Below are 22,293 nucleotides of genomic sequence, written 5' to 3'. Positions count from 1 at the left end.
TTGTATTCTTATGTTATTCTTTGTTTTTTCCTTATATCACCTTCTCTTATGTTATTCTTTGTTGTTATAATTCTATCACTTTCTCTTATGTTATTCTTTGTTTCAATCATTCTATCACTTTCTCTTTCTGTCTTTCCTTATGTTATTCTTTGTTTCTTCCTTCTATTCTTATGTTATTCTTTGTTGTTTTTTTCCTTCTATCACCTTCTCTTATTTTATTCTTTATTTTTATAATTCTATCACTTTCTCTTTTGTTATTCTTTGTTTCTTCCTTCTATTCTTATGTTAATCTTTGTTCTTTTCCTTCTCTCAGCCTTTCTTATGTAATTCCTTGTTTTAATAACTCTATCACTTTCTCTTTCTGTCTTTCCTTATGTTATCTTAGTTTCTTCCTTCTATCACTTTCTCTTTTTGTCTTTCATAATGTTATTCTTTGTTTTTATAATTATTCTATCACTTTCTCTTTTGTTATTGTTTGTTTCTTCCTTCTATTCTTATGTTATTCTTTGTTTTTTTTACTTCTACCACCTTTTCTTATGTAATTCTTTGTTTTAAGCATTCTATCACTTTCTCTTTCTGCCTTTCCTTATGTCATTCTTGTTTCTTCCTTATATCACATTCTCTTACGTTATTCTTTGTTTTAATAACTCTATCACTTTCTCTTTCTGTCTTTCCTTATGTTATTTTTTGTTTCTTCCTTCCATCACCTTCTCATTCTTTGTTTTATTATTGCGATCTATGCTCAAAACAGCAGTCGACAGTCGGCCGTAAACAATTCCAAAAAGCGCGCGCCGAAGTTGACCTTTACTTCCTGGGTCAAACTGCAAGTGTGATCCGCAGTGGCTGGGCTCGAAATGAGCTAGAATCAGCGTTGATAAAAAAATCGCTTGAACGCTAACCGCAGTGACCTTGTTGTTTGTAATGGCGTTTTGATTTGTGATTCATGTTTGTGATTCTAGCTTCGAAAATTCGATTGAACGCACCCTTATTTAAACGTCTTTGCATAAAGGTCATGACGCGCGCGTACGCGTGCGTCAAAATTAAAAAATGCTCAAAATCCAAAGACGTTTAAATATCACTTAACTATTAAACAAGAGTACGAAACAGGTCATTTTAGGCATTTGAAAAATTTGCTCGCGCGCACTTCTGCGTGCGCGTTTACGCGCGTACCCGCACGCACTGGCATTATGCAACATAGAATCGCCGAATTTGTCATTATATTTGGCACATTTTCCAAGCATTTTGATACCTTGTTCACCTTTTTCTGACCATTAATAATGGAATGAGCGTCCGTTTAAGATACATGTCCTTGCGTGCGAGCTCTTGTATAACATAGCATATATGGGCAAAAACATGCCTATACAAAATCCATTGTAGCTCTTTAGGATTCATGGTGACCTCATTTGTTTTCTTCATATTTTGATAGAGTATGAATAGGAGATATGATTTCATGTCTCATTTGGCCTTCAATTAACTCATGACGTCATCATAATGGCCTCCGAACTCAAAATTTCAATTTGCATATTATGACATTAGCATATTATATGTATGACAATTAATATTCTGTCAACAATTACTAAGAAAATTAAAGTTTATGAAATTTTCTGTACAGAGAGAATTGGAGAGGAGCTCGCATGATACGTCCCAGTGTTGCCAATTTGTTTCCCACTGATGACACCTTCAACATTCATAACTTTTCTAATTTAATCGGATATTGCTCTAATTGTCACTAATCTATTTCTCTCATTGTTTTGCTTTTCTCAATACCAACTCAATCCCAGGGTTGACTTCCCCTTTAAATAAATCTTGATTGAATTGAATTGAACTTAATTGAATTGAATACTTACAGGTGCAAAGATTATTATCGCAGCTATATGTAACTCCTTCACTTTCAGGGCAACTAGAACAGGGCAAACCGGATTCGTATGGGCGACGGGTTTCGTCACCACTGGAAGATAATTATAAAAAAACATTCAATATCAAGACTTCAACTCATTAACTAGAAATGCAATCGTGTCAGAACGATGTGCGTGCAATGACGCCATGTTTTTACGTGTCAAACGAAAGAGCATCTTTCGGACTAGTTAATACGCAGAGTATGAAATAGCATTTAATGTCATGCTTGACGATTTTAAAAATCCGGCCTCGAGATGCTCTGCACTTGGCCACTTAAAATGTGCCTATAAAATTTCAAGAAAAATAAAGATCGTTCTGGGTCCAAAAGCGTGAACCCGATTTGCCCTATAGACAATGCGTGTAATGCATGGGCGGAAAACGTACAGGATCTGTATTATGACCGGACTTAATTTTTTTTTTCTCTCTCTCTTTATGTCTCTTTATGGGACGTATTCATTGGAAAGAAAATGTCATGGCTGTTATTGTAAACCACTCTTTTTTTCTATGATAATCCTATCGAAACACGTGATGCAAAAAAGATTTATAGGACAAAATGGCGTCTTAAATGACCCCCTTGACCAATTTTAAAAATCCGGCTTTGAGGTTTTTCAAGGAAAAAAAGGACGTTTAGTGGGCGAAAAGCAGTCTGAAAAATGACGTCATGGCCGATAAGTGTTATAATCGGGCGGAAACTCGGCGGAATTCGTATAGTGACCCTTGTTCAAATGCGATTTACTCACAATTTTCTGTGTGAACATATACCATACTTGGTATCATTCGAAAGGGCACTTCATTGCAAGCATCAAACGCGCTATTACGTAATGCATAGTAAATTCATCATTTTTGGCGATAACTTTGCGAAGAGGGCATTACAATTTACTAAACTTGGCAGACAGTTGTCACGTATACGGATACATGTGTCTGCCAAGTTTCATTGATGTAGGTATAAAGATCGCCATTTTAGAGCAAGGTAAAACACTTTGAATTTGCATAATCATTTCTAAGTTTATTCCGAAAGTATTTCTCGTACTAATTTTTACTATGTTCATGATGCTCGACTATGATTGAGTGATATTAAGTTTATATGCCATGTATATTTGTTCATACAATGTATTTGTTTTTGTATGTGTTTGCACTTCAGAACCTAAAGAAGGCCTCACAAGCCGAAAGCTCGTAATAAAATAGTAAAGTACAGCTACGTCTTACGTTCCTAGAACATTTTCTTCACACCGACATATTCTGGAACACCCGTTGTCATGTCAGAGTTTAGAATTCTCGCACTTTTATATATATATATATATATATATATATATATTTATAAACTAGAACCTTGTTTAAAAGTGTATGCGTTTGTGTGCGTGCGTGTGTGTGTGTGTCAATATCCCCGATAAAAATGGGAACAATGATCATGCCATGATGACAATAAATTACCTTGTTCCGTACATACAGACGAATACTTTGTACGCAAATTCACGTTCACATTGAGTCATGCCACATCCAACGAGAGAAGTTGTAGCCCGCACCATCTGTTTGTACCCAAATGAAACATATATATAAGGATAATGATAATAATAATGATAATAAAAATAATTACAAACTTTTGATTGAATGTTTTTGTGTGTTTTTCGTAACTGAAGAGTTAAAGGCGGACTGGTTGAATTTGGGTCTTTGTTGAATACTTTTAGATAGAAGCTGCAATTTGTCATATTTTCAGGAAACATAAATAAGAAAGAAAAAAGATTTTTTCTTTTCTTTTCACAAACTTGAAAATGACCAAACTTGGTAAGGGTATGAATAATTTCGTTGTTAATTGTATGTATTGTCAATGGCTAGAACAGATTTTGAGCTTTGAAACTTACCCGAGTGTAAGAATAACAATTCTCGGCACAGGTGTTGTCTTCGAAGTTATAAGCTCTCTTCGCAATATTCCACCAATCCACAAACGAAACCAAATTTGTGTCGACGAGCCCACGGGAGGCGCTCATGCCTTTACCCCATACTCTCCATTCGCATCGGTTAGCCCGCGACTGCGCTGTATTTGCAAGCTCATCGTTCCATCGCTGTAATCAGAGAACGAGGCAATTATACTTGTATTTCTTTTATGTCGCTTCATTGAAAGTAATTTTTTTTGTTTGTTTAAAGTCCAACGATTGTTACATACAAAGATTACATAGTTGCATTGCTCAAAATTATATAAAAGAATAAATTCACACAAACTGACAAATTAAGGAATGAAAATGGGATAAGAAGTGAAGAAGAATTGTTCAACATATTGCACTTCAAAATGATAATAAACTATATAGACATCGAAACAGTTACAGGTAAATTTTCTTTTTGGCTGCGATAAAAGAACTTTAAAATCGTTATTACAGCCATCCTGATGAAACTCTTGCATAATGATAATAATCATAAACAAATGATTTTCATAATAAAGTAAGAACAGAAAAAGAGAAACGGAAAGAGAGAAACTGGGGAAGATCGTCAAAAAAGAGAAGAAAGGATCTGTTGAAAAAAGGAAAATCTTAAGAGTGCCATTTTATTTGCTCATAGTATATACATTCATGAAGATAGCACTGACTTTAGGCAATCAATACAAATTAGTATGCGAGTGCTGTTTTCGTTGACTTAAAAAAGCTTTTGAACGGTAAATTGCGATATTTGGATAATGAAGCTTATAAAAAAAGAATTACTGGTATCCCTTGTGCAAATTTGAAAAGTTATATGACAGACATAATGGGCCGTATGCATAAAAACAAGCAATTGCTTGTGCTAGCCTTTTGCTTGAATCGGTATGCACACAAACAAGCAATTGCTTATAAGCAAAAGCTTTTGCTTACAAGCACAAACAATTGCTTACTACTCGTAAGCAAATGCTTACCAAACAAGCAATTGCTTAAAACCGTATGTATAAAACAAACCTTTTACTTGTCTTGATAAGCAATTGCTTGCGTTTTTTCAAGCACCTCCGGACCAGCTTGAGCTCTTGCTTACTCAGGGCATTCTCGTGTAAGGATTAAATTTTCATACCGTTTCAAGCTCCATATTCCAGAGGTTATGTTGTGATTTCATATCTAATCAAATTCCTGTTATTTTAGACTTTTTACGGCAATTTTTGTCCATCGATCTACACAGAAACCCCCCTGATGCTCTGCGCTGTTTTCCCCCTATTTGCGTAATAAAAAAATACTGCTGCCAGGTCGGGCACGAAGCGTCGTTGTCCTACTGTGCGATGTTCGCACAACCGTAACGATCCTTTGTCCAACACATAAGCAATTGCTTAGGCAGTGCAAGCAAAAGGTTTCAGCACAAGCAAAAGCTTGTGCATACGAATTTAAGCAATTGCTTGAACTTGCCCTTTTGCTTGACCAGCTCTTGCTTTTGCTTAAAGCATTTGCTTATAAGCAATTGCTTGTCTTTATGCATACGGCCCGAATTCACAAAGGAGGTTTGTCGACAAACCTCGGTTTGTCGACAAACCTCCTTTTGTTTCGACAAACCTCCTTTTGTTATTTACAAACCAGGTTTGTAAAATACGCGTCAAAACGCGTCATATGACGTACATAAACCTCGGTTTGTCGACAAACCTCCTTTGTGAATTCGGGCCAGTATGTCAGATATTTGTAAATTCCGAGCTTTCATTTGAATCTGTTATAACATGTGGAGTCCCAAAATGGTTCACAGTATGCTACCTCTGTTTTTTTTATTATTTATATAAACGACTTGGTTGATTGTTTCAAGTACAATTAGGGTAGGTCTAGGGAATTGGAGACCCTTAAGCACATTTGCATAATTAACATAAACATGAAAAATGTTACACATACAGAAAGTTTTGTATTCTCTTCAGTAACTCCTCTCTTTGTTTGGTAACAAAATTGTGGTCATGATGTAACTGATTAATAAGATAACAATGATTAATGACGTCATCACCAAAGGTCTCTCATTACCTACATGTGAAGTTACAAATCAAGACATTTTAAATACAATTTGAATGGAAATGGGATTGTTATAGTTAATTCAAACACTGTTTGAAAGAGATACATGCAGCCAAAGAACTTATTGTAATTTTGAAACGATCTTTTAACAATGTGGCCCAAAATATGTTAGTTTACAATGCCATTGATTTCATCAATTTGCTTTCTCTTCTTCTTCTGCCTCTTCTCCTTCCACTTCTTTGTCGTCTTCCTCTTCTTCTCCTTTCTTCCCTTATTCACCTTCTCCTAATTATCATTATTATATTATTTTCTTTACTCTTTATTCTATTTTTCTTTTCTTCTCAAATTCACTCTCCTTGTACGTCTCTAGAATCTCATACTATACTACTCCGTTTTCGCCTCGTATAATACCTTTTAAAGTCACACCTAATATATTGTGTTACTCGGTTCGGGAGCCTATTCACATGCAAGATATGCTTTTTATTAAGGCTCTCCACATTTTACTTTTTTTTTTTTACCTTGCCTGTCTTATCTATATATTTCGAAATTTCGTACTTATTTTCCGTACATTATACTTGATTTGAATTATTTTTTTATTTTTTTTGCTGTGAAATCTACTCTTATACGCCTGTATAAAAAAAGAAAAAAGAAAGAATTTAAACTGTTTTTTTTAATGTCAAATGTAGAATAAATAAAGTTCAATTAACCAACCAGCATCGGGTCATTGACTGTCCTCGGCATACTCGACATTCACAACCAACGACCCCATCTTGGACCTGGCGTCCCCCATTGCCTACACACATTTCTGATCAGACACCATTCATAATGTGCATTGCAACACCCATTCACAACACACAATGACCATAAGTTTTCTGTGATGGTTGGCACACTTCATAAACTTCCTTTTAAAACTACTTTTTAAGAGCCACCCCTAAAAATCTGCATACACCACAACATTTAATGAAAATTGTGTTTTTATATCAGAGCAAAATTTTACGATCAAAAGTGGTTATCTTGGTCAATTATGCAAATTTTCTCGGAGAAAGAACGCATTTGTAGTCTTCGAAAATAATTGGATATATGCACTAGTGTTGTTAAAGGCCACAAATGGCGCTATAGCAATATTGGAGCCAACACGGACAGACTGTGATGGGTTCAAGCTAGGTGGTCTCCAATTCCCTACACCTACCCTACATGCAAATTCTGTAGAACTTTGCAGGAGTCATGAATATGTCATGTATGTCCTATGTGTGAAATTTAAATGTTAGCAGTGTCCTAATATTCAAATTATGAAAGGAAACCCGTTTACTTGCTAGAATTCAAGGTCAGACACTATTGAGTGACTGACTGGATTTTTTCTTCTTTGGTAATAACATACATAAAATGACCTGTAAAGGGTACATGAGCATTTGTCTGCATCAATAACCCACTTCTTGTAATGGCCAAAATTAAACTGATTGAACCTTTGCGCGGCATAAAACGTATGACTATTCGGTACCATGGTCTGAAAATCAGACTATTACTTACTGGCTATAAGCTCTTAAGTCGATTCGACAACTAATACTTTTTTAGGAAAGTTCTAAATTAGTATTATCTTTCAAATGCCGTTGGAATTTAACCTTTTCATTTTTTGGCCTGCAAATGGGACATAGTACCTTTAAGTGCAATTGTCAGAAAGTTGTATTGTATCCTGTTAGGAAGCAACCATAATGATGTCAAAGCAAACTGTATAAAGTGTTTCCTTACACAACACTCCTTAAAATCAAGTTCGGCATTTTAAGTACCTCGGTCTGATATGTGATGAAAATTGAAATAGGAAGTTGCATATTGAAACTATTTTGAAAAAGATTAGGAAAACGGTAAGCTTTCTTGGAAGATTAAGACGTTCGTTAATTGAGTTTGTTTTTTAAATTAATTTACAAAATAATCACTAATTCTTCCTCAATCTGATTATGGTGATATCATTTTATAACTCAGCTATTAAGAAATATACAGATAAACTACAAATATCACAGAATATTAAGAATAAAACCTTGTTGTTATTTTTATTTCCGTATAATAAAATCAGATACAAATACAAAATACGGCTGGTAGCCCATTTTCAGCTGCAACTATAATTGTTGCTGCTGGTCTTCCATGGGGCCAGTTTACAATATGCAAAATATACATAATATTAAAAATTAACAAAATAAATAATTACAAAGTATCAGTCGAAAACATAATACAAATACTTAAAGAACAAACTTAAAAAAACAAAAAACAAAAACAAAAACAAAACGAAACAAACAACATATCAACATACTTAAAGAGGTACAACAACAAGGTGATTACAGTCTGTTTAGGTTAGTCTTAAAGGTGGCAAAAGTGGGTAGTTGACGCAAATCAGGGGATAATTTATTATATTGAAAAGAAGCTCTGTACACAAAAGTTCTTTTACAATAATTAGTTCTTGGCTTAGATAAAGAGAGGTTATGTGCATTACGAAGGGAGTATGGAGAGGGTTTAAATTCAAACATGTCTTTCAAATATTCAGGGGTCATGTTATGTAATGTTTTGTAAGTTAGGAGTAATAAATGGATTTGTTGCCTTTCACGTTTCATTTGCCAACCAAGACAGCTATGAATTTGACTGGTAGAAGTATGCGAATAAGGGTTAACTTTTAGTATGATTCTACCGGCCCTATTTTGAATTTTTTGGAGTTGTATTAAACTGTTACTGCAGGCAGATTGCCATACTACATCCCCGTAATCAAAGTGAGGTAATATGATGGAATTATAGATTAATTTCAATTCAGACATATTCACAAATTGTCTTAGTCTACATAAATAACTAACCATCTTACTTAGTTTGTTACACGTCTGTTTAATGTGAACATCCCATTTTAATTTTTCATCCACATATACACCGAGATATTTAAAGCTCTTTACTTGGGACAACTGTTGTTCTTTGATTTTGATATTCAAAAGCGGTTGTTTTTTAAGTATGTTATGTGTTCCAAGTAACATGCATACAGTTTTGTCGTAATTGATCTTTAAGTTGTTTTTATTCATCCACGCATCAAGGCTATTAATTTCTTTATTTAAAACATTTTCCATCACTTTTGTATTTTTATGTGAATAATAAATGGCCGTATCATCTGCATAAAGATGGACCTTGCGGGTGTTGAAAGCAGAATTGATGTCATTTATAAAAATAATGAACTTGGGGCCCTAGTAAAGAACCTTGCGGCACACCTTTCGTAGTTAATCTTTCATCAGAAAGGACATTATTTACCGAAGTTCTTATTCTTCTGTTTGATAAATAGTGTTTGAACCACTGTAATTCTACACCAATTACACCCATAGATTCAAGTTTAGATACAAGGATTAGGTGATCAACCATATCAAAGGCTTTTTGCAAGTCTACGAAAATTGTTCGTGAATCCCATGTTTTGGTTCTTGAGTTACAAACGCCTTAATAGACTGGCAATTCTTAGTAAAAAGAAGACATGATCACTCTGCTGTAATAAAATTAAAAATAATATTGAATGACTTAATCCCTGCCTTATTTAGAAAAATAAATTTGAGCCTGTAACTCACCCCTACCCTTCCCGCTTCGGAAATAAATATACGATTACCAAAGCCACCAACAAAATCTTTGAATAGGTCATTCAAATATAAATTGTATGCAAAGGCGTTTAATGCTCTTCCAATTGATGTTAAATCTTCTACCAGTGTCAATATATTTAAATCGAAAATTTCTGCCCTATAGAGTCGGAGATTAACAAGCACTATCCTTATTAATATTACATAGCCATTTGTTTTTTTGGGGGATATCGTTTAAACTTTGTTAAATTATATTTTACTGTTCGTATATTGTGTACTATGCGTTGCTTTGGAACCCTCTGAAAACCAGCGATAGCATGTTCCCATTGCTGAGCAGGGCTATCCACAACCGTATGTATTATAATGTAATGGGTACTTGCCAATTGCTGGGGTTATAATAACTATCTAGGGTCCTATACAGTGCGTCCCAGAAAAAACGAAACCGAGAATTATTCATGTTTTATCATAACTTAATCACAATTATAATTGATAAACGACACATATTTATAAAGCTTAGATCCTCCTCTTTCATTTGATGGAACTCATATGATGCATATTTCACGCATGAGTTATTAAAATGAATTTGAAGAGAGGAAACCAAAAAGTCATTTGGCGGACGGTATCTGAATTTCAAAGAGAAAATCAAATTTCTAAAAAGTTGAGTTTCTGCCCTTTCATATGACACCTCAGTCAGGAAAGAGCTAGGAATAGCAAAGTTCTGTTCGTTTACAGTAGCGCTTGCATTTTCATAATTTTATCAAACGAATTCGTTTTCACTGGCTGCCTGCCGTAGCAACAAACGGAATTAACAAAAGACTTAACTCCGTTTCGTTGACAATCGGCCGTAGACGAGAGAATTCATGCACTGTATAGGGAATAACAGCATTTTTGCTGATAAGGCCTCTCTGCATGATAATAATAATAATGATAATACATGTAATAATGATAACAACAATAACAATAATAATAATAGTACTGTATAAATGTATTTATTATTATTGTTAATATTATTATTATCATTATTATCAATTTTAACAAATTTGTTTGTGCCTCTCTCCGCAAATCTTGAAAATGGTTAGGATAAGGTATGATGCCAAATAAGAAAAATAATGTGTTTCTCGTCCGGACATTTAAACACAAGGAGGAGGCAGGGCATTGCTATTTACTAATTTGCAATTTTTCCCAAGACGGCTGCCATGCTGATTATAGCTTGCCAAGCCTTTTTATTCACACATATTGTGCTATGTGAGTATGCTGATGCAATGTATGACAAAACAATGATTTGTATCACTTTAGAAGCTATTTAAACAAAATGTATATCACAAGCTGTTAAAAAAAAAAAGTTGATGGCTTTTTTTTTGTGGATTTTTTTGTGTGTGGCTTTAAATAGTAAATAGTGAAAGAAAAAAAGAAAAAGGAGGCAGCGGCCGAAAAGGAGGCGGGCAGAGACGAGAAACACTTCGTTTTAGTTATTTGGTATAATGTTGGTCCAGTGTTACGAATTCGGTCAGTGTAGGAAATTGACATAGCGCCAGTTTCGCAAGAGCAAGTGCAGGTGTCGCAAAATCAGCAAGTATCGTATATATAAAAACTTACCAGAGCTAACATGTTTGCAGCACGTGGTTGTACATTAGTACGGTACTGGTTATGTCGAGCCACGATTTGTGATTTCTCATCGTCGGTGAGTCCATTACCACCCTGTAAGACTGCCAAAACAAGCACGAGACTCAATGCACAGATCATGATGATGATGTGGTGTGGCGTGGCGTGTAGGTATAGGTAGACACTGCTCATATAATATGAAACAGCTCTTGGGATGCTAACGTTTATATTAGGGCTGGTAACCTACTCCCGGTCCCGGAGAAAGGCAATTTCAAATTCAGAAGATTAATTAATAATATGCGTGATAGTGAGAGAAAATTCCATTAACGAAGACATTACTACAAGGACTTTGAGGAGAGAGAGAGAGAGAGAGATGGGGGCGGGGGCACGTGCTTGCATTATGACTTTCATATGTCCTTCGGAATCCAATATGAATATTTTTTTTTTGTGACATTGAATACCGTATGGTCCCTTTGATATTCCATAACCCTTTTGCAACTAACATCAAATTATGTAGAACTTTGCAGGAATTATGAATATGTGACATTGAATACTGTATGGTCCCTTTGATATTCCATAACCCTTTTGCAGCTAACATCAAATTATGTAGAACTTTGCAGGAATTATGAATATGTCGTGTATGTCCTATCTGTGGAGTTTAAACGTTAGCACTGTCCTGATATTCTAACTATGCAAGGAAACCAGTTAACTTGCTAGAATTCAATGTCAGACAATAATGAGCGAGTGACTGGCCTTTTCTTCTTCATTGGTTATAACATACATAAAATGAGCTGTAAAGGGTACATGAGCATTTGTCAACAACCCACTTCTTGTAATGGCCAAAATTAAACTGATTGAATCTTTGCGCAGCATAAAACGTACAACCATTCTGTACAATGGTCTGAAAATCAGACTATTACTTACTGGCTCTATAGCTCTTAAGTCGATTCGACAACTAATAGTCGTTATTTTCCCACTTAAAGACATTTTCAAGCCCCCCCCCCTTTTTTTTAAAGGAAGTTCTAAATTAGTATTATCTTTCAAATGCTTTTGGAATTTAACCTTTAATATTCCATCACCCTTTTTTCTCAATTTCATTACAAAATGATTGATTCACCGAGTCAGAATAGACTTTCATATGTCCTTCGGAATCCAATCTGAATATTCATTTTGTGACATTGAATACCATATGGTCCCTTAAATTTTCCATAACCCTTTTTTTTCTTCAATTTCATTTGAAAATGATGGATTCACTGAGTCAGTTTAGACTTTCATAATTTTTGTAAATGTATGCATACAGTTGTAACAACACAATCACAGGTTGAAATATAGCTTGAAATCTAGATGTCTACAGAATTCATAAAATATATACCCCATTCAAAACTTGACAAGAAAGTATCCATTCTAAAAAGTCTACATAAATCATGAAGAAATTAATAAGGAGCTTTGAGGAGTTTTTATGCGGCTTGAAAAGTACATGTATCTATGATCTATCATTATGAAAGCTGTACCATGTTTATCTGTGTATTTGAAAACTTCCTAAAAGTCTACATAAAAATTATCATGAAGAAATAAGGAGCTTTGGTGAGCTTTGATTTATGCGTCTGTCCTTTCCTTTTCTCTCTTTTACGTTTTTTGTGCCCTCTCACTTTTGTTAAATCTTCAAATGCAAGTGCCTCCTGCACCCATAGAGATGCCACTGTGTACAAAATTGATGGGAATATGTCGATCTGAGATTGATTGGAGGGATTTCGATTTAACTGGATTAATCGCAACTCTTAATAAAGACAATGTACTGGACTCTTGTATGTTCACTGATGATGTATATTGGTGTTTTTTTTTGCAGGAAGCAATACTTGTAAAATTCAATTTGCGTCACTCGGAGTTTATGGGCAGAGTGGAGGTGCTCTGAGAGACACAAAAAGGGTAGGGAACTGGCATATACATTTCCTTTAAAAGATTTAGAATGATTGACAAGAGCCCTTTTCCCCTTTATTATGTACATGTATTTTCAAGTTTTTAACGTTTAAAAATAAGTATACCGGGTTTGGGTAAAAAATGTTATTTCGTCATGAAAAATACAACACATACGAAGTATTCAAGCTTTTATATATAGCCGCATAATCGAAAATGACGTTATTCTAGCATCTTGCTGCCGGGATCTGACGGTTGCCCAATATATCGATATTAAGTTCAAAATAATCAGGGCAGCTGCACCCCCGCCCCCACCCTACCTCATCGTATGGGAAATGTTGTTTCCACAGCGCTTTTGGATAATCTAATTACAAAAATAATGATAGCATTCAAGAGAGTGCGTTTCTATCTACTAGTGGGTTGTTTTAAAGTTTTTTATTTAGGCACAGGCTTTGGAGTAATAGTTTAACCCTAATAAGGCCGGGGGTTATTATGGCCCCCTCCCCTCCTGACTTTTTTCTTTAGAGTCTTGCGCATCTTTAAAACAAAAATTGAAAATCGGATCTACAGTTACAAGATCATGTGACCTTTTGTCTTTGCATGTCGGCCCTAAAATCGCTCATTTTTGTGATTTGTGTACAAAACATATGGAAATGTCATTTTTCCTAAAAATAGATTAAACAATGGTTATTGGGTCTTGTTTAAAGTTTAGGTGGTTGTTTTGGGAGTCAAAATAGTTGAATTGTAGTAAGAAATCAAATAAAACAACAAAAACATAAAAATACATAAGTTAAAAAATTAATGCAATACATAAGAAATTATCTAAACAAGAGATAACATTAGGAATAATTAGCTGGCTCTTCCAAATTTGGTAGTCGTATTATTATTCTAAACGATCTAATGAATATATGTAGTGAAAAAGAATGCTTAAATATTAATAATATTGATTTTATAACCTTATTTGCATAAATTACTATAAATATGCAAATGAGTGATTTTTTCGAAAAAATGAAATTACCATATTATTCTATACACTTCACTTGACATGCGTGCAAATTTTCGCGGAGATCGGCCGTTTCACGGCCGAGATCTTAAGGGGGGCATAATGCCCCCCCCCCCCCGGCCGTACTAAGACCTCAAATAGCCCGGCCTTTTTAGGTTGAATGGATTTTGTCTGACATTTCTTGGGTTATGTAAAATGTATTTCAAGTTTAATGATAATAGTCACGTTTGTATAGAGCTCCTATGTGTCTCAGCGCCTTACATATTACCCCGGTCATTGGATTCAATTGCTAACAAAAAGTCGTGTATAGGTTAGTCAGGCGCGGATACAGGATTTCTTAGAGGGGGGGGGGGGCCAAATTTAAAATTATGCGAGCCAAATATTGGTACGTAATGGTGACCAGCAATGGCGTAATGAGCAAAAATATTAGTTTTTTTTGGGGGGGGGCAGAAAAAAATCCGCATCACCCCATCCCACATGCAGGCCCCGCTGAACGTTTTTTTTTCATAGTGGGTGGGGGGAGGCTTAAGTAGTTACGATTAGGTAGATCGTAGCATAAATTGGCGTGGAGTCTAGGGGGAAAGCCCCGGCGGGGATCATGGGGCGCAGCCACCGGAAGCTCAGCCGGAAGCTCAGGGGGTGTGGACATTTAATTACAGTCAGATGAGCATATATTCACTGGCAGGTCATTAATTGGCGTGGGGTCCAGGGGACAGAGCCCCCGGAAACCCAGGGGTATTAGGCAATTTAATTACGGTTAGATGAGCATATTTTTATACCTTATTTGTGACACTGGCATGACACTAATTGGCGTGGGGTCCAGCTTCCAGAAGTTCAGGGGTTTTACGCATTTTATAAAGGTCAGATAAGCATTCAGGGGCCCGCCTTAGAAACCGTGGTTGGGTCCAAGGGGCAGAACCCCATGAAGCTCAGGGGTTTTAGGCATTTAATTACGGCCAGAATGATGAGCATATTTTGCGATACCTTATTTTTTACACTGGTAACACACTAATTTGCGTGGGGTCCAGGGGGTGGACCCCCCGCAAGCTCAGGGTTTTAAGGCATTAAATAACCGTCAAAATAATGAGCATCTAGAGGCCCGCCTTAGAGCCCTAGGTGGGGTCAAGGGGGCAGAGCCCCCGGAAACCCAGGGGTTTTAGGCAATTTAATTACGGTTAGATGAGCATATTTTTATACTTTATTTGTGACACTGGCATGACATTAATTGGCGTGGGGTCCAGCCACCAGTAGATCAGGGGTTTTACGCATTTTATAACGGTCAGATAAGCATTCAGGGGCCCGCCTTAGAACCCGTGGTTGGATCGAGGGGACGGAGGCCCCAGAAAATCAGGGGTTTAAAGCATTTAATTACGGTCAGATAAGTATCCAGGGGCCCGGCCGGGGCATACTATTATGCCTCCTATATAGCTATCACTGCCACGGCCTCGATCACTGGTACCCATTATGACCTTACTTTTTCCCCACTATTTTTCATTCAAATCTTCCTCCTTTTGCCTCCCCTCCTCCTCCTTTTGCCTCCCCTCCTCCTCCTTCTCCTCCTTTTCCTCCCCTCCTCCTCCTCCTCCTCCTACTGTTCCTCCTCCTCATCCTCATCCTCCTCCTCCTCGATCCTTCTTCGTCTTCTTCTTTTACCCGATCCTTCTTCGTCTTCTTCTTTTACTCCAAGCTAAGTTCTTTTTTCTCAATTCTTCTTCTCCATATTCCTACTTTTCTTCATCTAATTCTTCTTTTATTTCTACTTCTTCTTCTTGTTCCTTCTCCTCCTTATTTTCCTTCTCATTCTCCTCCTGGATCCTCCTTCTTCATCTCCTTCTCCATCTTCATCCTTCTCCTCCTCATTGTTCCGCTTCTCCTCTTCGAGTCCGCCTTTTTCTTCTCCTTATTCTCCTCCTCCTCGATTCTCTTTCGTCATCATCTCCTTCTTCATCTTCATCCTTCTCCTCCACATTATTCTGCTTCTCCTCCTCCTTCTCCTCCTCCTTCTTCTTCTTCTTCTTCTTCTTCTTCTCCTCCTTCTTCTCCTTTTAAAGTCTAACTAGACTAGATTCTTATATTGCGCCCTAGAAGAGAGCATCCTTTGTTTACGTCACTATGGTGACCTTAGATGATATTCAACATCTTCGTGTCAAAGAACTTCGTAGCGAGCTTCAAAAGAGAGGTCTTGACAAAAGTGGCGTCAAGGCAACACTAACCGCTCGTCTCAAAAGAGCCTTGGATCCTGAGACCGCAGCACGAAATACTGATGAAGAAAGGCTAGAAGAAGACACTGCAGAACAACCGGGCAATCACGTTCTCCTGGAAATATTGGCCATCGTGAAAAGCATTGACGGAAGACTCAAACGTCTAGAAACGAAGGCAGAAGATCGCGACGCCACGACTAACACTACCTTTGTAGAAGAGGGCATCGTAGACGACACTGACGACACTATCCTTAATAGCGATATTGAGGATCTGCCCGGAAACGACGGAAATCAAGACATATAGGTCTAGTGGAGATAATTACGGTGCCGACATCTAACCGCTTCGAAGTTCTTGCTGTTCAAGAAACAATAACAGAAGCTTCGCCGTCAACACCTACTAGATCTACTTCTACTTCACCACCATACCATGAGCAGATAGAGGGATACCGCCACCGACATAGTGTGATCCGCAACAAACGAGATGTAGTTGTGGTCGGTGATTCCATGATAAAACACATCGACGGAAGACATCTCTCCCGCAGCAAGAACGTGAAGTGCGTCTCTTTCCCCGGTGCAAAAGTGAGAGACATCTTCACCTCTTCACCTTGCGAGTTTCTCAAGCCAGAGGGAGAACTGATCATCCATGCTGGCACCAACAACATCTCTGAGGGTGCTGGTGAAGTTTGCCACCAAATCACAGACCTCGGCAAGTCTGTTGCTGCCGAGGGGTTTACCGTCTCAGTCTCTACGATCATCCATCGTAGATGGGAGAGTGAAGCGGACAAGAAGCGGGTTGATGAGATCAACTATCTGATGGAGTTGGCAGCCAGCGAGAACAGATGGGGCCTCATCATCAACAATGATATCAGCGAGCAGCATCTCGGGCGTGATGGCGTTCACCTCAACAGAGCCGGTCAACGAATCTTGGCAGGCAACCTGAAACGCCTCATCAACAGTGCTGACCAACCGACAACACGAGGCCATGGCTGGACTCAACGGTCGTCCGATCAAGAAACAGGCAGTGAACCTGGAGCAAGGCGGCATCAAGCCATCTACCGAGAAAACCAGAGTCTTCATTCTGATGAGGAAAAAAGCAGCCCCGTAAAGTCCTACGCCGAATCTGTTTCTGGGAGATCTTTGGATTTCAGTGCAGTCGATCAGAGGTCACGACTGAAACCAGCCTTCAGACCATCCAAGGTGGACATGAAAGACTGGGCGAAATATCTTCAATTTGTAAGAAGGGTATTGAATTAAGTGAAAGTTTGACAAAATCAAGTGATGATCCGAAAATTATAGTTGACGGTCGAAACATAAGTTCCCTTGTGTGAACTGTGATAAGCCAGTCAAATGTAATCAACACGGCCTTCTGTGTTCTTATTGTAAAAAATGGTTTCACACTAATTGTCAAGCTATCAGTTTTTCAGAGTACCGCAGGTTATATTATGAATGCCCTGATGAGAAGTGGAATTGTTTAACATGTTGTCTGCCATCTTTTTGTGACTCATTATTTACTGACGATTGTTTAGAGAAAGAAAGCCAAAACGAGGATAGACTAAAAGAAAACTATTTTAAGGTAACGCGCGTTACACCTGAAAAGCAAGCGATAGCAAGAATAATTCAGCCAAACCTCAGAGATGAAAACACTTCTCTTTATCAAGAATTTGAAGAAAAGTTTAAATTTAAAGGTCTTCATTTTTTACACCTTAATGTGAGGTCTATTCTAAACAAGATATCGGAACTTAGAATTCTTTTTAAAAGAAAAAGGCTGTCTATTATTGCTTTCACTGAAACATGGTTAAACAATTCCATAAATGATGAAGAAATTGAAATAGACGGATATAAAATCATACGCCATGATCGATCCTCTGGCTCTGGAGGTGGTGTATGTTTCTATATCAGAAATGATATTGCATTTAATATTATGGATGCTATAAGTACTGGAGATACGGAATCCCTGTGGATAAATTTGCTTATACCAAGATCAAAACCAATTGTTGTTGGTGTTCTGTATCGACCTCCGAAAAACAATTTGTTTATCGAGAAATTGTCCAATATTCTTGATACATTAAAGAAGGATGGCGAAATAATTCTTTTAGGAGACATGAATATTTGTCTTCTTCACAAATCGCCACTGGCTAAAAAATATATTGACTTGTTGAGTCTTCATGGGTTTAGTCAATTCATTAAAGATGCAACACGCGTTACACCTACATGTTCTTCTCTATTGGATCATGTTGGTTGTACCAAAGAAAATAAAATAAGTCAAAGTGGTGTCATTGATCTAGGTATTAGCGACCATTCTTTTACTTTCTGTACACGGAAAAATATTAGACTGGCTATAGGTCATCACAGGACTAATGATATCAGATCCATGAAAAAATATACAGAAGAGTCTTTCAATCTTCAACTATATGTTGTTGATTGGTCACGAATAACTGACTGTACAGATGTAAATGAGGCATGGTCAATATTTCAACATGTTTTTATCTCAAATTTGAATATGATAGCGCCACTGAAACGGATAAGAATAAAACAAAGATCAGAAACTTGGGTGACTAAAGATATTCTTTCCCTAATTCAAGAGAGAAATATAGTATACAAAAAATTGAGGAAAAGAGCAAAAGATGAGACGCTCTATAAAAGATACAGAGTATTAAGAAATATGGTCCAAAGAGAGGTGAAAAAGGCTAAACTCGATTACTTACAAAACAAGATAGAAGAAAATAAACAAGATTCGAAAAAACTTTGGCAGAATCTAAAAAGCTTAGGTTTGAAAAATAAGAAGCGAAAAGAACAAGAATCTGTCATTAAAATTGATGGGGAATTATGTCATGATAAGATGGCCATCGCTGATGAATTCAATTCTCATTTCACTAATGTGGCTGCCAAATTAGTAGACAAACTCCCCCCTTCCAAAGACTTTTTCAGCGCAGACAATGATTGTATTCGTGAGTTTTACGAAAGAAAAGGTGTACGTGAAAACAGCTTCGAGTTATTACCAATCAGTGAACAATTTGTTTTCAAAGAGTTACGTAAGTTGAATGTATCAAAAAGTACTGGGTTAGACTTGATTCCAGCTTAATTTCTAAAAGATGGTGCGAAGGTTTTATTTAAGCCTCTAAGTTACTTAATGAACCTATCTATCTTGATAAAACTGATGTTAGCAACTATAGACCTATTAGTGTTTTAAGCGTAGCATCAAAGATTCTAGAAAAATCGGTCTGTGTTCAAATTGAAAGATACTTCAAAGAAAATGATATAATTTATGAATTTTAATCTGGTTTTCGACATGATTATTCGACTGAAACATGTCTAATTCATTTGATTGATTATTTGAGGAGAGAAACTTCACAAGGGCGCTTTGTTGGTATGGTGCTCCTTGATCTGCAAAAAGCTTTTGATACAGTTAATCATTGTGTCTTATTGAAGAAGTTAAAACTAATGGGTTTTGATAAGGCAAGTTTAGATTGGTTCAGATCCTACTTATCTAATCGACACCAAGTAGTGGCCATTCATTTTAGCCGGATTTGCTCGGCCCTTCCATCTCTCGACCTGGCTTCGTTGCCGGATTACCTCCCTGCGCCGACACCACCTCCAATCATCGAGCGACAAAAGGTCTTTGAATGTCTACAAAAAGTCAATGTCTCCAAGGCTGGTCACCCGAACGACTGCCCAACACGCCTCATCAAGGAATTTGCGTACGAGCTGTCTGAGCCGCTCACCCACATTTTCAACTGCTGTTTGAAAAATGGATGTTTCCCACATATATCTGGAAAAATGCATCAGTGTGTCCAGTGCCTAAGGTCCGACCGGCAACGACACCTGACCAACTGAGGCCCATTTCTATCACGTCAGTATTAGCACGAGTGTTTGAGGGATTCCTTGCCCGTTGGATTATTGAAGATGTGCACCATGCTATTGATCCCCAACAGTTTGGGAACATGCCCGGAACATCAATTTGCCATTACTTAATCAGTCTCTTGGATAATGCTCATCGGGGAATTGACCGACCTGGAAAGTATGTTAACTTATGCATGATCGATTTCAGTAAAGCTTTCGATCATAATCAACCATGTCACAGCAATCAGAAAAATGATTGACATAGGAGTTGACCGTTCCATTCTCCCGACTATCTGTAGTTTCCTTACGCAAAGAACGCAAACTGTTCGTTATCGCGGGGTTACATCAAATCTTTCCCACCTCACTTGTGGTGTTCCTCAGGGAACTAAACTAGGACCCATTATTTTCCTGATAATGGTTAATGATGCCGCGTTGTCTACAGAAAACCGCTGGAAATATGTTGATGATCTAAGCCTTCTAGAGGTTGTCAACAAATCGGACCCTCCGCAGTTACAAACACACATTGATTATCTTGTTGATTGGTGTGAAATAAACGACATGAGGCCCAATCCAACGAAGTGCAAAACCATGCTGATCTCATTCTTGCGTAATGCACCGCCTGCCCCCCATTTGGAGATCAATGGTAATCAGCTTGAAGTGGTATCTTGTATGAAATTACTTGGTATAACAATCCAAGATAATCTTAAATGGGATCTACACATCAAAACCATCGTCAAAAACGCATCACGCAAACTATATGTACTGAGTAAACTCAAAAGGAACGGTGTCAACACTCGGGACTTGGTATTGATATACATGATGTAAATTCGTCCGTGTCTTGAATTTGGTGTACCCGTTTGGTCATCTAGTTTAACTGTTGTCCAAGTAAACAGCATTGAGCGACTGCAGAGGAGAGCATTGGGTATTATCACTGGTACATTTCCCGACACAATGTCTTATGCTCAACTTCTGCAGTCGCTGAGTGTTGTCAGACTGTCTGAACGACGAACGACGCTCTGTTCTTTGCGAAAAGTTTGGTAAGTCCCTGCTGATCTCAGACCACCACCGCCATCTCTTACCTGAAACCAGACAAACTATCTCACGACGCACTCTCCGCAACTCTCTCCAGCTCAATACCCCCAAAATGAGAACAGAACGTTACAGGCAGTCTCCCATTCCCCACTTCACACGAATCCTGAATTCAAATCTATAGATATTTTCACTCAATATTATGACCATATGTGACCTAGATGTAATTAATTAATTTCTTGTCATGCCAATTAATCAGATTAAATCAGATTTCATACTACCTGTAAAATGATAGGACTATACTCTGTAAGTAAACATAAATTGTATATTTTGAATTATCATATCTCTCGGATAATCATCTATATATAAATATATTTTTAAAGAAATGTTAACTAGGTTTAAAAAAGACTACTTATTAATTTGAAAGTGTATTACAAAATTGCATATGACATTTAGAAAATGGTAACAACTTATTTTACTATTTAAAAGTTTTAATTGCACAATTAGAACATGTATTATTTCACGATTGTTTGAAATTAGTTGTTTAGTTCATTAGAATTAGTAATTAATATTTTTTTAAAGATTGCTAAAAGTATTGATTTTTTTATTCTTGTATCTATTTATAATTTGTAAACTGAATCGTATGAGTCTCCGGACTTTTTATTCAGTATGTTTTTATTTACAATAAAACCAGAATTGAAAAATTGAAATTGAAATTCATGATATTCGTTCCAAAATAATGCCTATAACATGCGGTGTTCCTCAGGGAAGCATTTTAGGCCCAATTCTATTTTCAAGTTATATAAATGATATGTGTATTTGTATAAAAGACTTCAAACTATTATTGTACGCAGATGACAGCGTACTACTCTATTCAAATCCTGATCCTAAATATATTGAGGAAACTGAGCTCAGTGAACAGCTGTCTACGTGTGTCGATTGGATGACTGATAATAAGCTTTCTTTACACTTGGGAAAAACAGAAAGCATTTTACTTTGTTCTAAAAGTAGTTCTAAAAAGTCATTTGAATTCAAAGTGACACACAATAATCAAGCAATCAAGAGAAAAGAGTCTGTGAAGTATTTAGGCATTGAGTTGGCTAGCGAAATTTCATTTTCATCTTTAGTAGAATCAGTTGTAAAAAAAGCAAATTCTCGTCTGAAATGTTTGTCATACTATAAAATATATCATACTAGGTCGAATCATTATATTCGATCCAACTTCGATCTTGTTACTGACGTACATGAATATAATACAAGAAATAGCCGATTCAACTTTAACTTACCAGAAA

The 22,293-nt window shown here is 36.8% G+C and overlaps 1 protein-coding gene across 1 annotated transcript; it reads right to left on the bottom strand.

The window, feature by feature from the left end:
• Positions 1-3,323: 3,323 nt before the first annotated feature.
• LOC105442216 (peptidase inhibitor 16-like) lies at positions 3,324-11,206 on the bottom strand. Its single transcript, XM_030982562.1, has 3 exons — positions 11,009-11,206; positions 3,756-3,956; positions 3,324-3,422 (listed from the first exon to the last, which is right to left on the bottom strand). The coding sequence occupies exons 1-3, from the start codon at positions 11,204-11,206 to the stop codon at positions 3,324-3,326; spliced, it is 498 nt and encodes a 165-aa protein (XP_030838422.1).
• Between the last annotated feature and the right edge of the window lie 11,087 nt (positions 11,207-22,293).

Source organism: Strongylocentrotus purpuratus, unplaced genomic scaffold, assembly GCF_000002235.5.
Source record: "Strongylocentrotus purpuratus isolate Spur 01 unplaced genomic scaffold, Spur_5.0 spur5_scaffold_12, whole genome shotgun sequence".
NCBI classification, from domain to species: domain Eukaryota; kingdom Metazoa; phylum Echinodermata; class Echinoidea; order Camarodonta; family Strongylocentrotidae; genus Strongylocentrotus; species Strongylocentrotus purpuratus.
Note: the sequence above shows the minus strand (reverse complement) of the source record. Positions and strands in the feature narration are given on the sequence as shown.